The sequence below is a fragment of the Phaseolus vulgaris genome, chromosome 2 (assembly GCF_051622355.1).
Source record: "Phaseolus vulgaris cultivar YP4 chromosome 2, ASM5162235v1, whole genome shotgun sequence".
Lineage (NCBI taxonomy): Eukaryota > Viridiplantae > Streptophyta > Magnoliopsida > Fabales > Fabaceae > Phaseolus > Phaseolus vulgaris.
The window spans coordinates 42,922,192-42,937,719 of record NC_143499.1 but is presented as its reverse complement, the minus strand read 5'-3'; the positions used below and the strand labels follow the sequence as shown (position 1 = coordinate 42,937,719).

At 30.1% G+C, this 15,528-nt stretch overlaps 2 protein-coding genes across 3 annotated transcripts; one reads left to right on the top strand and one right to left on the bottom strand.

The window, feature by feature from the left end:
- Positions 1–1,919: 1,919 nt before the first annotated feature.
- On the top strand, positions 1,920–5,716 carry LOC137812281 (cationic amino acid transporter 1). Its single transcript, XM_068614210.2, has 2 exons — positions 1,920–2,498; positions 4,140–5,716. Exons 1-2 carry the CDS (start codon positions 2,087–2,089, stop codon positions 5,534–5,536), a joined length of 1,809 nt encoding a protein of 602 aa, XP_068470311.1. The 5' UTR covers positions 1,920–2,086; the 3' UTR covers positions 5,537–5,716.
- Positions 5,717–8,416: 2,700 nt separating this feature from the next.
- LSD1 (LSD1 zinc finger family protein) lies at positions 8,417–13,237 on the bottom strand. 2 transcript variants are annotated; one of them, XM_068614206.2, is made up of 7 exons: positions 12,931–13,237; positions 12,532–12,645; positions 12,184–12,294; positions 9,711–9,823; positions 9,050–9,130; positions 8,887–8,958; positions 8,417–8,764 (listed from the first exon to the last, which is right to left on the bottom strand). In XM_068614206.2, exons 2-7 carry the CDS (start codon positions 12,641–12,643, stop codon positions 8,723–8,725), a joined length of 531 nt encoding a protein of 176 aa, XP_068470307.1. In that variant the 5' UTR covers positions 12,644–12,645; positions 12,931–13,237; the 3' UTR covers positions 8,417–8,722. The 2 variants fall into 2 exon arrangements, with proteins under 2 accessions (XP_068470307.1, XP_068470309.1); XM_068614208.2 differs by having other exon boundaries at positions 9,717–9,823.
- Positions 13,238–15,528: the final 2,291 nt, after the last annotated feature.

Here is a 15,528-nt window from a genome sequence, read left to right as displayed (position 1 = left end):
GATAAAGTCAGTTATATTAATATTTTTAATTTTGAAGAAAATGACAACTATATTATGTTATAATATGAATTTGAAGTGTAAAAAAATAAAAATAGTTATTATAAATTTTTTTACTATATTAAAGTATACAATTCTTGATAATTATAATCAACTATAAAACCTAAAAATTTACTTCCTAATTAAGCTCAAGGGTTTTTATATGAATATTTTGCCATCCCTTCAATTTAATTTCAATTCATATATCACTACCTTCCCATTGATGACCATTATAACAAAACAAAATATAATGGAGTCATATTTAAAGTTGCAGAAAAATCAATGTTGCTTCCTTTTTCTTTTTCCCACTTTCTATATTTTATGGAATAATGGGACATTAATTTTAACAAAAAGTAACAAGATTCTATTCCTTTCTTTTTAACTTGGAGTAATATATTTCAATTGGATGGTGTAAGTTGTTGTGATCTCATTTGATCTCTTTCCTTATAACTTACACAAATTATCTCATTATTAATAGCTTCATATAAATTTTAATTTTAATCAATCTAAAGTATTGAGTTATAACTACACATTATTTTGATCATGTATATGTCAATTCTTATGAAATATGCAAGTAATTAGATGACAATTTTAATATTGATGTATATTTTTAAAAAATTATATTACAACATTTTGATATATAAAGGAGATATTAAATAATTTTTGGATAATATAAATTTTATAAATATAATTTATGTGAAAGAAACTTTAATTTAAGCGTGAATTTGAAAAATGTATAAATTTTTTATTTAAAATTGATGAATGATAGAATAATTTGTATGAATTATACGTGTATTATTTACCTTCCCTCTCGGTACACATTAATAATTATAAAAATCATTTAATAAAATATAATTTACAATAACTCACTGACTACTCTATTTTTATATAGTATAATAGAATATATAGCATTTTTTAATATATGTAAAATTAAATTAATATAAAATAATTAGGAAAATGAGTTATTAAATTAGTCTGATTTAAATTCATCAATTCATGTATTTGTATTAATATAGTATATGAAATAATTAATAAATAAATCAATACACAAATTAGTTAGACAAATTCATTATAAAAATTTATGCAATGTACGATAATTCATTAATCAATTCCATATAATTCATTACTTTGACTTAATTGTTGATTATACAATAATGCTATCTTTTGAAAATTTATTTTATAAGTTTAAAGAATAAGATTAGAATCTATATATCCTAATTAACAGAAGTATCAACAATATGCAAATTCAAAATTTCATACAAAAAAAAATATTAATGATAAATTTTTTTTGTATATTTTGATTCAGTTTAAATATTTTTTTCTTAAAATTATTTATTGAAGATAATAAATATTAAAAACTAATTAGAAAAGGTATTTATTTAAAAGCAAATTATCACATAATGGATTAAAAAAAATATATGTGATGGGAATGATTTAACATGTTTTTTTAAAGAAAAGTATATAGTAAAAATTTGATGAGTTTTAAGTATTGATTAAAATGAAAAGATGAATTAAAATTTTGGTTGGTAATATAATAGTGTGATGAACTAAAAGAATCTTTGTGTATGTGAATGAAGTGAGGGATATTGTAGTTTACATCTTTGACTTCAACGTGTCTCCATGTGACTCATTTTCTTCCTCTCTATCATACCATGTGCATTTCCAAACTTCATCTATAAACACTGTCTTTTCTTTTCCAAAATAAACAATTTCTCACTCAAATGCTCTCATATATATAATCCAAGATACAATAAAAGTCTTTAGTGAGTGCATTTTTTTTCCAAATATACTCTACATTTTCCTCATTATTATTATTTATACCTTCTATAACGCAAAATTCATTATTATTATTATTTAAGTCAACCAATTGTGATTTCAATGTCATGCACATTATAAGTCTTAACTCTACGCCACAATACCAGGCACACCGATTCTGCAGTAAGCAAAAACTAAGAAACGGCTTTCTTTCATTCAATTTTCTAAAACGCACTGTCGTTTTGTTTTTCTTTCTGTTACAGCTCTCTCACAGGTATACGTTGCACTCAGCAGGATGGGAGGTGAGGACGCGATTCACGGCGGAGTGCGGCGGCGGGGATTGACATTCCGGCGAAACGACTTCTTCCCGGAGGAGTCGTTCAAGAGTTGGGAGAACTACGCCAGAGCGATTATGGACACGCCCTGGAGGCTGAAGGATCGAGTGCTGAGTCGATCCGAGGACCACACGGAAATCGTGGAGATGAAGGCTCGGAGCAGCCACGAGATGAAGAAGACGCTCAACTGGTGGGACCTCATGTGGTTCGGCATCGGCGCCGTCATCGGCTCCGGCATATTCGTCCTCACCGGCCTCGAGGCCAGGACAGAGGTCGGACCCGCCGTGGTGCTCTCCTACGTCGTTTCCGGTGTCTCCGCCTTGTTCTCCGTCTTCTGCTACACCGAGTTCGCGGTGGAAATCCCCGTCGCAGGTTCCGTCTCTTGCACTCTCTCTTTTGCTTGCGCACAGGTTCACTTTTCAGGATTTCAGACAAGAACACGTTTAAATCTTCATATACAAAAATAACTGCTTTGAATCTAGGGTTTTAAATAAAAAAACCTTGATTATAAAAGTTAGATTTTAGAATTTTTATTATTATTATTTAAGAAACCAATTAGTTTAAATAAATATAAATATTAATTTTTAATACATTATATATTCATTTGTCTTTATTAGTTATTAAGAAGGTTCAGAAACGAACATTTAAATTATTACTCAATTATTTATAACAGTGAAGGTATTAGTGATATTTGTTAATAAAAAAATGATCGTTATCTATTATATAAAAAAAAGTTTGTTGTAGTCGATGTGAAGTTTGGGTAACTTGATTGGTTCCTAAAGTTTGAGAATATCTATGTTATGCATAAGAGGGTGTGATTAATTGACCGAGTGAGTGCATATGAATGACTAATTGGTAAAAGGCCCAATGAGTTGGATTTGAATAATGTGGATGATTACAAAGTTAAAGTATCTGTGATAATCTCCCGCGTAATCATAGGAATCAAATATATTATTATTTTATTTTAAAAATTTGTTTATTTTAATTTTTATTAAGAAAATAAAATATTTTATTATTAAAAAGGTTCTAAAATTGAAATAAGATAAAAAAAAAAAATAGTGTCTAGGAATTATTTTTTATGACTATTGCAGCAGCAGCAGTGTCTGTAAAGAGAAAATAAAGTCCAAGAGTCAAATTACGACAATGATACATTTTACGACTCCAATTTTTTACTTCACCCCGTATTAAAACTTTTAATATTATTATTTTAATATTTTTAACTATAAATTTATCTTTTATTATATATATTTATTTCTAAACCTATTTATTTCTCCGCCTTTCAACTTTTATGTGACATATGAAGTGTAATTAAAATATATGTAAAGGAAATGATATTTTAGACTGCTCAAAAAGCATAAAAATGGTGTAATTTAGTTGTGTAATAATACATTTTCAAACCTTAATTTTTCATATAAAACAAATTTAATATTATTATTTTAATATTTTTTATATAATTTATTTCCAAACCAACCTTTTATTATGTATATTTATTTTTAAATTCATCACATAAATATACAGTTCCATAAATTATTAAAATATATTTTTTCTTAATTTTAAATTTTTGATAGAATGATGATATATTCAACCATCCACAATAATAAACATACACTTTGACAAATAAATAAATTAATATTTTAATTATATTTAATTTATTTTTTAATATAAAAATTATTATATTATTATAATGATTTGTCATAGGTATGTATTTGGCTTTTTGTGTCAACAAAATCTTTTCCTTGCCGATATGAATAGCTTCTGGTCTTACACCACTTTAATGCTGATGTTGACTTCAGCTTAACTTTTTTTTAAAAAAATAAATTAAACTTATACTTTTATAAAAAATCCAATTTGGTAATACGAACTCATCTGTCTCAAGAATCTTATACGTACCTAATTTCACGAGAAAACATAAGTTTGACTTTTCTAAAGTGTGAGAAGAAAATGCTATATGGAACTATTAATCTTGTTTTGTTACAACTAATAAGCATTTTGGCTATGTGTTGTTTTTGTCAGGTGGATCATTTGCGTACTTAAGAGTAGAACTGGGAGAATTTGTGGCCTTCATAGCTGCCGGAAACATCCTCCTGGAGTATGTAGTCAGCGGCGCCGCCGTGGCTCGGTCATGGACTTCTTATTTCGCCACCCTCTGTGGCCATCACCCTGATGATTTTCGTATAGTAGTCCACAAAATGAACCCTGACTATGGCCATCTTGACCCTATATCCATCGGAGTCCTCATAGCCATCACTATCCTTGCAGTGTACAGCACCAAAGGCTCTTCAATATTCAATTTCATTGCCACAATCTTTCACTTAATTGTCATTGCCTTCATCATCATCGCAGGCCTCACGAAGGCCAACACCGAAAACTACACCCCTTTTATGCCTTTTGGAGTTCGTGGCGTGTTCAAGGCTTCAGCCGTTCTTTTCTTTGCCTATGTTGGCTTTGATGCTGTCTCAACCATGGCTGAGGAAACCAAGAACCCTGCGAGGGACATTCCCATTGGTCTTGTGGGCTCAATGGTGATTACAACATTCGCATATTGCTCGCTAGCAGTGACACTATGCCTCATGCAAAGCTACACCGACATTGACCCAGATGCTCCCTATTCGGTTGCGTTTAGTGCTGTGGGAATGGATTGGGCTAAGTACATTGTTGCATTTGGGGCGTTGAAGGGAATGACCACTGTGTTGTTGGTGAGTGCGGTGGGTCAAGCTCGTTACCTAACCCACATTGCACGTACCCACATGATGCCTCCTTGGTTTGCTCATGTTGATGAGAAAACTGGGACACCCGTCAATGCCACAATTTCCATGCTTGCAGCTACAGCCGTGATTGCTTTCTTCACTAATCTTAATATTCTCTCCAACCTCTTGTCAATTTCCACTCTCTTCATCTTCATGCTTGTGGCTGTGGCGCTTCTAGTGCGCCGCTATTACTCAAGTGGAGTGACCACAAAGGGGAATAAAGTGAAGCTCATTCTGTGCCTTGTGCTGATTTTAGGGTCTTCGTGTGGAATTTCTGGCTATTGGGCGATCAGTGATGGTTGGATTGGGTATGCAGTTTTCGTGCCGTTGTGGATTTTAGGGACTGGGGGTCTTTGGCTTTGTGTTCCACAGGCAAAGCAACCGAAACTATGGGGGGTGCCTTTGGTTCCATGGCTACCTTCTTTATCTATTGCCATTAACATATTCCTTCTTGGCTCAATTGATAAAGATTCATTTATCAGGTTTGGGGTGTGGACAGGGTTCCTCTTGGTATACTATGTGCTACTGGGACTACATGCTTCTTATGACACAGCAAAAGGGTTCGAGAGCCAAAAAAGTTCCGTGGATGTTGACAAGCACTGGAACAAGGTGGAAGAAGGGGCAAAAGGGGAAGTGCCTCTTACACCAGTTACAACTCATTAATGTGTAAAAGGTTGCCGTAACTAGACAAATTGGCTTCTCTGCAAATAGTTTATTTACACTTATGATATTCTAATTAGTTGTGGATGTGTATTTGTCAAAAATAAAAACTGTGGATGTGTGAACAACTTTTGTTATTATTTGTGATGGTGAATTATGTGTAGAGTGATCATCTTTAGAAAAGTGCTTGCTTTTATGATAATTTATCTCTATCAATAAAAACAATACTATAAATACTTAGTTTGTATAATAAGTGTTGAGATATTTTGTTTTTAATACAATAAAAAAACTACATTGTTAACATAATAAGTTTTACATTGGAAGCTTTATAAAAAAAAGTTTTACATTGGTTACTTTTTCATAGTTTTGATTGAATTCAGTTTAATGATTAATATAAATGAATATATATATATATATATTTGATTTTAATAATTTTCAACATGTATTTATTAAAAAAAAAATTAAAGTTAATATATACCTAGAGTCTTTAATAAACACATATTAATAAAATTAACAGAATTAAATTTGTTATTAAAAATAAATAAAACACCAATTCAAATTGACAATATTTTATGTTTTGAAGAAATATAATACAAAATAAAACCAACCAATTATCATGAAATAAAATTTCGATGATGCATAACCATATAGACCATACTACAACATGTCATTCGAAATGTTTGAGTTTCCTAAACTTCTTTCCTCCAAAAATATACACAGATAATTATTATAGGAATGATATCTCATCTCATATACATCCTTATACTTGTTTTTTTTTTTTAAATTACTAAAACACATTTAATTTATTAATCTAAAAATATTATATTAATTATTATTTTGTCCTTAGTTTCGTAACTCATTTATAGATTATACATTGATATTTTTAACTTTTTATATAATTATTTAACATTTATCCAATGATTAATTTAATACTCTTATTAGATATTTATATAATTATAATGTATCTCTAAAATTGAAACAAAAATATTTATCTTTTGACATTAAATATCTAATAGTATCATGTGTTTTACTAGATTTTTTATATTTTATAAAATATTATTTAATTAATATTTAAAATAGTTAGAAGACATTTATAAATGCGAGTAGGAATATACTTTTTCCTATTGAAGATGAGCTGTTGAACATATTTATACCATTAAGTAATAAGGAAGAAAATGAAGATAAATTTTTACTAAAAGATAAATATTGTCATCCATCCTAATGGAAGGGAGAGAAATATTTTTGTGTTGATTTATTGGAGGAAAAGTTATTATCTAAAGATGAGTAACAATTATAATCCTTCATCGCCTTTCATAATTGAGGTCTAAAGTTTTAGGCTTTAGATAATTTGAGGTGTAAGTTCCTTAAATAATGTAATCAGAACATTATTTTATGGGTTTGAAGGTACATGAATTCTCTTCATTTTAAAAACTAGACTTTCCAATTTAATAAATATTAAAACTATGTTGAATGATTCTTACAGTTTTGTGTATATTCTTTTAAATAATCCTTAAATTCATTGTTCGATTAAAATAATTTTTTACAAACTATAATTAAATAACTTTTATGAAACTAAATTACACTTTAATGATAATATATTGCTAGATGTCTCTTGTATTTTAAGATATTGAGTTTTTTCTCGTAGATTTGAGATTTAGTGTATATAAAATATATATTTTGAATCTCTTCGTTCATATGAAGACTATCAACATCAGACAAAAAAATTCAAAACTGAGTCATTTATACAAGTTTTTTTTAAAAAAAATTCTTTTGAAAATTTTAATTTTCGGGATTCGGTAAGAAGGCGAAAGTGGTTGGATATTCTTAAATTTTCAAATTTAGCTCCCAATAAAACAAATTAAGTCATTAATGTGTGTACACCAATAATCAAAATCAATTTAGTACCCTTAATAATTTTCTTACTTCTGTAATATTCAATTTTGAAACTGTCTTTCTTCAAGGCCGATAAGTTGTTGATTTAATTGTTTAATATCCATGATTAGAAATTTCCCTTTCATCTTTATTTAAATTACACATTTGATGTAAAAAAAATAAGTACAAATTTGTCATTGACTTGCGTTGGACTATAATAAGTAGGATTAACTGTTCTTTGATCTTTGATTAATTACATCTAAACTAATGCATACATTCTTGGAAGATAGTTTTTTGTTTAATGGTCCTCTTACAGGTTTAGTTTGGTATTTGAAATACGAGCATAAATTAGGAACACAAAAGTGCCACTTCAGTATCATCTCACGAAAAAAAAAAAAATACTTCTTAGTGGTTATGATTCTAACCAAGCTTTATAAAAAAATTGATGAACCAATAAAAGTGAAAATAAGTTAAAGAAAGTGAGAAATTCCACAAGGATAAAATGTTATTAATCCAAACAGATAATGATTTAACTTATTAACTAACAATGATTTTTTTATTTTATGTAAAAACGGGGGCAAAGAGCCCAAGTTATCTTAGATAGTCGACGAAATAAGCAACTACATATCCTAACATTTCATGAACATTCAAATTAACGATTAACATGTATAAAATCTTCAAAAATTGATCAAAATTCTAACACAATGCATGATCGATTTTGCATTTGTTAATTGAAACACAAATTCAAAGAAAAAACATTATCTATGAAATACCATTAACGTGATTCTACCAAACGACTTTACCTAAAAGTCAAATGAAGATAATCTTATATCTCAGTTTCCGAAGCCGCTGGGTATTATCCAAGTTCTTTTTCTCAAAATGACCAGTAAAAATGTATCATATCAATAATTTTATCTTAGCAATGCTTGCACAACATCAACAGATATTTAAACACATATCACCAAGAAAAGCACAAGCTTCAGAAGCCATAAAAGAAATGGTAGTCTAGGATTTGAAAGTGAACATATAATCTGAATGAACTAATTGATTTGGATATTGAGTACCAAGGAAACGACAAAGCAGGCTCTGGCAATCACACAAAACAGGTTTTTATGCCCTTTTCACAACCTGTCCGCTTCATATACAGTCATACATACATATCCATCCAACTCTTGGATCGGAAAAATATTGATTCCAATTGAACCATTGCAGGCTGCAATATCATATATATATTCATATACACAAACAATATCTTCATGTGACAGTAACTGCGATAATGCCTCGTGACATGTACTGTACCTTGTATGTGTGATGCTGCTATTTCTTATCTGTTGTGACGCCAACAACAACATTGCTCACCTGACACATTCACATCCCAACTTCTTTTAGGGAAAACTCGCTATGCTAAAAAGCAACGGGAGAACTAAATATGCAGAAAGAAAATCATCTCCAGATTAAAAATTAAAAGCAATAACAATTACCAATTTCCCACTTGAATCCACAGACATTGGATTTTCTACTACTACTGTTTGACTTTGAGTTTGAGGCATTGACTGCAAGGTTGAAAATTAATGACATAATCAGAACAAAATAATCACAAAAAGTAACACACACACAAACATATATATAAGAATAAAAGCGTACTGTTGAAGTAGAAGGTAATGTTCCAGCATTGGTTGTCCCATTGGGTCTATTGACAGGGATTGGAAGCCGTCCATTGTTCGTCTACAAAAGACAGAAAGAGGAGCAAAAGTGACGAAACAATATAAAAAGCAACTAAAAAAATTAAACAAACAAATATATATATTCAGTAAATTGAAAAGTCTGAAGGAGAATGACAATCTCGTAATTATATATTCAGTATATCAACCCTTTACATAAGCATCAACCATTGATTGAGATTCAAGAAAGTTATAGCCAAGAGGTAGTGCTGGATCCCAATCTCTGAAGAAAACATGAGATTACTGGAATGACCATGCTCTTGGAGAATGACACGGGCACAGAAGGTAACAGTACAAAATAGCAGAATAGCTAAATATCTTCAAATTATCTAAATACGAAAGCCTTTCCTGTTAGAAAACATAGGTCATACATGAATATTGTTAGGAGTACCACATTGAGTAAGATAAGTTACTTGAGCCTTGAGATTCTCCCTCCCACCTAATGAACTAGTGTTTTGGGTTGGGCTCTACTCTTGTGTTTAAGTCCTAACAAATATCTACAAGCAACATACACTGCCCTACACCAAATTTTATACTAAAAGATCGATCCTCAGATTAACATAATTCTATCAATAAATACTTACACTTACATTAGTAATATAGTGACAAATAGCACATTTGACTGAGGGAGCTCCGTAAGGATACATGAGGGCTGTCCGGCAGTTCCCACAATGGACATGAGCTACCTGATTAGATGCTTTATAAGCCCATGAACGGATAGTCAGTAAACAACTAATTGAACAAGAAGCATAGGTTATTAAAATATAACAAGGAATTTATCATTGGACTGCCACTAGAATAAGAAAACATAAACAGTTAAAGCAACTCTGCCTAAGCATCCACCATCTTGTAACATGCAAACTAACATTTTATGCATGTATGAGGTCCTTGTGGAAGCTGTAAAGTGTAGTAAAATGAATTGCACCCATCTCATCAATACAAACAGTTGCCAAGAAAAAATGGACAGAATGAAAATGACACTAAACTTGGACTGAAGTAGAGTATTTAATGTGCCATTCAGAATTATTAATATTGGAATTTCAAAATGGCAATGAAAAAATTATTATGAAAGTATATTTTTTTTAAACGAAGAAATAAAACTCAATGCTGGATTAACAAATAGCTGACTATAAATACATCTGCTTTCCATTTAGTTACACAGTCGGCTAAGATTGTTCTTCTCAAGACTGTAAGCAATACAAAAGGGGCGAGGATAGATGTAAAGAATCAACATATTCATTGATTAATCATGAAGGAAGAATTGATGAATATGGGCGGCTGCTTTTTGTTTTGGTGGGGAGGGGGGTCTGACACAAACCTATTTTGTATGTGATAAGCTGGAAAATGAATTCACTAAAAGAAAAGGTTCGAAATTCACTGAAAAAGTTGTTTCATGCTTCAAAGACATGCATTATTCCCATCCTTTTATCCATTTCTACTTCATTTGTGCTCCTCCTCCTAGCTATCCATTGTCCAACATCCATTCATCAGCTTAGGGGACCAATTGTCACCTATTTTGGAAAGCATTTTAGCAAAACTAAACCTCATTTCAGTAAATACACCCAATGAGTTCAAGGTCTTAATCACAGTGCCAAGATATATTGGGTTTTGTTTTCACCAAATCTGCTTGTTCATCTTCATTTTAGCCTTGCAAAAAAGGCTAAGGAATTGATACTTCGAGTTTAAACCCTAAAGTTATACCAAGAAGCAGGGTGATGGTCAAAAGCTCCTAGAATTAATCAAGGTTGCCCAAAACCATAGCTCATACCTTGGATAAGACAGGGCAAGTGCCATGAGATGTTAGATCCTACAATACAATCGTCTAAAACTATACACACACACACACACATATATGTGCATGTAAAATGACACAAGGCCCAATAACAATAAAATGGTGATAACAACTATTATATGAACACTTCAATCTAAAAAGTCATTGAAACAAGTGGAGTGGAGAATGATAAATATAAACCCCAAAACCAGCAGTAAATAACAGGATAAAAAAATGGGAATTCAGATTAGATGAAATAACAGAAACTCAAGTAAAAAGTCAATGGTGGATGTTTGCCACATAATTTGAAGAAGCCAAAATAGTTAAATTTTAAATGAAGTACTAAAATCCAAAGTCTCTGGAAGAAAGGGAGAAGATTCAAAGAAATTGTGTGAAAGGTGAAATTAGGATTTAGTTTGGGTGAAGGATCTCAAAGCAGAGTAAAGAAGTTGTCATTTTAATATTTAAGGTATGTGAAAAAATTATGCTCTGGACTTTAATTTCTTTTTGCCCAAACCACCAACATGCCTTTGGTGGAAGAATAATACTTGAACATGCATGAATGAGTTCCAAAGGAAACCACCATAACCTTTGACCAAACCCCAGCCAACAGCAGCCACTACTGTGAATACAGTGGCTGCTACAAATCTTCCAGTATCAAAGATAGATGAGTTCCAAGGGAAATCACCATAACCATTTTGCAACAAGAACCAGAAGGACTAAGCCCTCGTCCTTTTTTAGCCTTACAACAAACTAAAATAACCAGATGACCCATTACAATCTGCAATGCCATGTGAAAGGAATCTCACATAGTTTTCTCAATCTCATTCCATCTTAAAAGAATTTAGAAGAGAGGTAGGTATGGGCAATACTAGATGAGGAAGACTGAATCGAGGTCACATCACCTACCTCAAAAAGAGAAATCTTCTTTCTAATAATCAAGTTGGAAAACCTCCATTCCCTCAAGTCCAACAATCAAACATTTCATTAAGTCCCCCTCCCCTTCACCACCTTTAATCAACATAAAGATAAAATATATACACAGAATATACAGGAAATTAAAAAAAAGGATCACTTTAATGCACTCCTTGCAGAACCCTTCACCAGAATTTGGCAACTCCATTCATGATTAACTATATTCAACCACCAAGTAATCGAACAAATTATCACCGCAATTATAAAACAGAATATTCATATTAACAAGCAAATTAACATGCAATCCACCAAAAGCAATACTAAGCCACCAACCCTCAATCAAATGTCCGGAAACATATTAAAAGCAGTACCTGGAACAAGGTTTACAGTGTGACAGCAGGAACATCTCACACTTGTAGCTCCACGAGTGTACATTAGCAACGTCCTACAGCCTCCACAGTAAAGTTGAGACATTTCCATCCCTGCACGAGCATTATTATGGTAAAAAGATCCTCAGAATAAACATCAATGGAGTCTGATTACATGCAAATACTAAATCCAGCAGGTACATGGTTTGTTTCTAGCCTAATCTCCCTCATTTGTTCCACATTGAATAATTAGTTCATACCAATAGATAAAAAGACCGGCAACACAACGAAATATAACTTGTAAGTTCTCCGATCTTAAAATTTCAGTAACAGAAACACCAATGAGCTTACCAGGTGGAGGAACAGAGGTAATCGTGTTGCACAATGCACAACAAACATTGGTAGCCCCTCTCGGGTAAAGCAGAAGGCTCCTACAACCATTGCACACAAGTTGGCTCTGCATCGCTGCAAAGTTAAAGACCATTCACAAGCAAAATCAACCAAAATGAAACCATACAACCCCCTACGAGTCACACACAATTCCACCAAATCCCCACTAATTTGTTTTGCAAGTAAAACAGGAATCCAGACACCGAATGCCTGATCCAAATCGAAAACATGCAGCCCCAGGAATCAATATGTTCAAACTTTGAATACATTAAACACCACAAAACAAAACAATCAAAAACAAATTATTTTCCGATACCCAAAACAAAAAAGTAATAGGAATAACAAAAGATCTGACAATACCTGTGTCTCACGACCCTTCTGCCACAACCGATTCAGACAACCAAGTCAAATAACAAAAAACAAGAAAACAAAACAAAGATTTTATTTTTTGTTCGGAGAAAACGAGGATGTGAAGGGGAAGAGAAAAGGTTGAAAGAGGAATGAAGAAATCTGAAGAAATATGCGCAATAAGGAGGTTGAGGATTGAGATTAGATTCTCTTAGGAAAAAGGAAGAAGAAAATCAATCCAACCCTCTCTCTCTCTCTCTCTCTCTCTCTCTCTCTCTCTTCAATTTCTGCTACCAATATTTCCTCATCATCTTCTCATCCCACAAACACTTCGGAAATTTCTTCAGCGACTATTAGTCTACCTCTTTCTAAATCCTCACACATCTATATAATAACATTCTTACCCTTATTTTCTTTATTAAACTATTATTTATATATAATAAAATTAAATTCATTTCATCAATAACTTCTTATTTTTCATTAAATTAATCAAAATTAACCTACCTTATAAGGTGCTATTATTTTTTTCCAAACATACTTGCAAAATCATGCAAAGTATATGTTATAAAATCCATGTAAATATATTGTATATGTCTTTATCAATATATGCGTGAGAGAGATATACAGAAATATCTTAAACTTGTTCTCAATGCGTAAGCAAGAAAAAGTCAAACAAAATTCACCCTATATTGTTTTTAACCTTATCGCACTTCACAATCCTTGTTTATATTTATATTTATATTTTATTTGTTTATTTATTTATTTAAGGTTTTGTATTAGAAGCAAACATTCCACTAAAATAAACTACTAATACTCAAGATGATAGAGATTGATTAATTGAAAATACAAAATTTAAATATCTCTTAACAAAATATTTATTTATTGATTATCTGGTAATAGTGAAATTTCTTAAAGAGAAGTGAAACTTAATTAAATGATTCTTAGTCTTCCATTCCTAGAAGATACCTTTGAATTTAAACGAAGCAAATGGTCAAAAATATAAGAAAATTTATTAATGTGTTGCATGTTCATCGATTACTAATTTAAAAATATTATTAATTTGATTAGAATTAGACTCGCAAAGTTCATATTTGAGTTTTATAAATAAAAAATATATGATTGAAAAATTATACTCATGCAAGAATTTACGTTTTCTTCCTCTTTTAAGCAAATAACATTAACTTCTAAATTCTAATAGTAATAAAAAATTAACAATTTTGGTAAATATTTTTTTACCCATTTCACCCTTTAATAGCTGATTCCCGATTTCTGCTTAACCTCTTGTTATATACATTATTTTGTTATCTCAGACATTTTTTTTTTCTCTTCCTTTTAATATTAAAAAGTAGACATTTTTTCTTTGCATTTCAATATTAATATTTTTGTTTATTTCAATATTAAAAAATATTCTAATTTTTTTTTTCATTATCTTATATTTTAATTGGGCCAGACCAAACCCATGTAACAGGTCCTTTTGGTCTATAAATATTCTAAAAAGGTTTTCACTTTTTACAGCTCCAAAATTACTAATTGGATACATGTGAGTTGGTTGATCGTTTGCAGATAAAAGATATAATTAAATGAAGATGAAGTAACTTTGGGAACAAGATTATTTTGGATTACGTATTTCACAAATATGATTATATAGATTAGGTAACGGGATATTATACATATAAAAAACATAATTTTAAAGAAAGTTAAGGTTACTCCTCTTTATATTTTTTTTGAAAAAAATAATTATTATTTTTAAAATAAATATTTGTAAAGCCTGTAACATAATATGTTTTTTTACATATATAAGGGTATCCGAAAACTCAGAAGTGATTCTCATTTTCAACCATATATACTAGCAAACAAAAATAGCAAAACAAATATATTAAGATAAAATGAGATTTAACACAATAGTATAATTATTTTAAAATATGGTTATTTGAAAAATATAACTATTTTAATTAAGATAACTCTAAAAGATGTTTATATTTTAGATTATATTATCCAAAAATATTGTTATTTAGTTTTCATATAATAAGAATATAATGCTTTCAAATTACTTATGACATGAAAAATAATTTTTCAGGTCAGATAGTAAAAAACGATATAATAAAAAATATGTTAAAACTAATTACAAATTTACCCCTACATTTTTTTATCATCTTATAATCCCATAAAAATCATTATTTAATAGTAATTTATAAAGCAAAAGTCGTTTTATATAATCTTTTTATTTTATATCTCTTATTTTTTTATACATGTCACTTTTTTGTCAAAGTAATATCATTATTTTCATGAAGAAAATTAATTAATTTTTTTTAAAAAAAAACAACACAAAATGATAGCATTAGTTAATTTAAATTGTTTTTGTGAAATTAAAACTGCAACAATTAATGTGGAGAGCTTTTTTGAGTAATTCAAAATATTTTCTTGTTAGTACCAACCTTAAAACTATTTTTTAGGGATCAAAAGCTGAAGGTTTTTATTTATTATGTTTTTTTTAAATTAGATCAACAGTAAACTATTTGTCGCTTAATCTAAAAATAAACAATATATGTTTCAGAGTAATTATTTTATAATATTATTTAACTACAATCTAAATTGAATTTTATATATAAT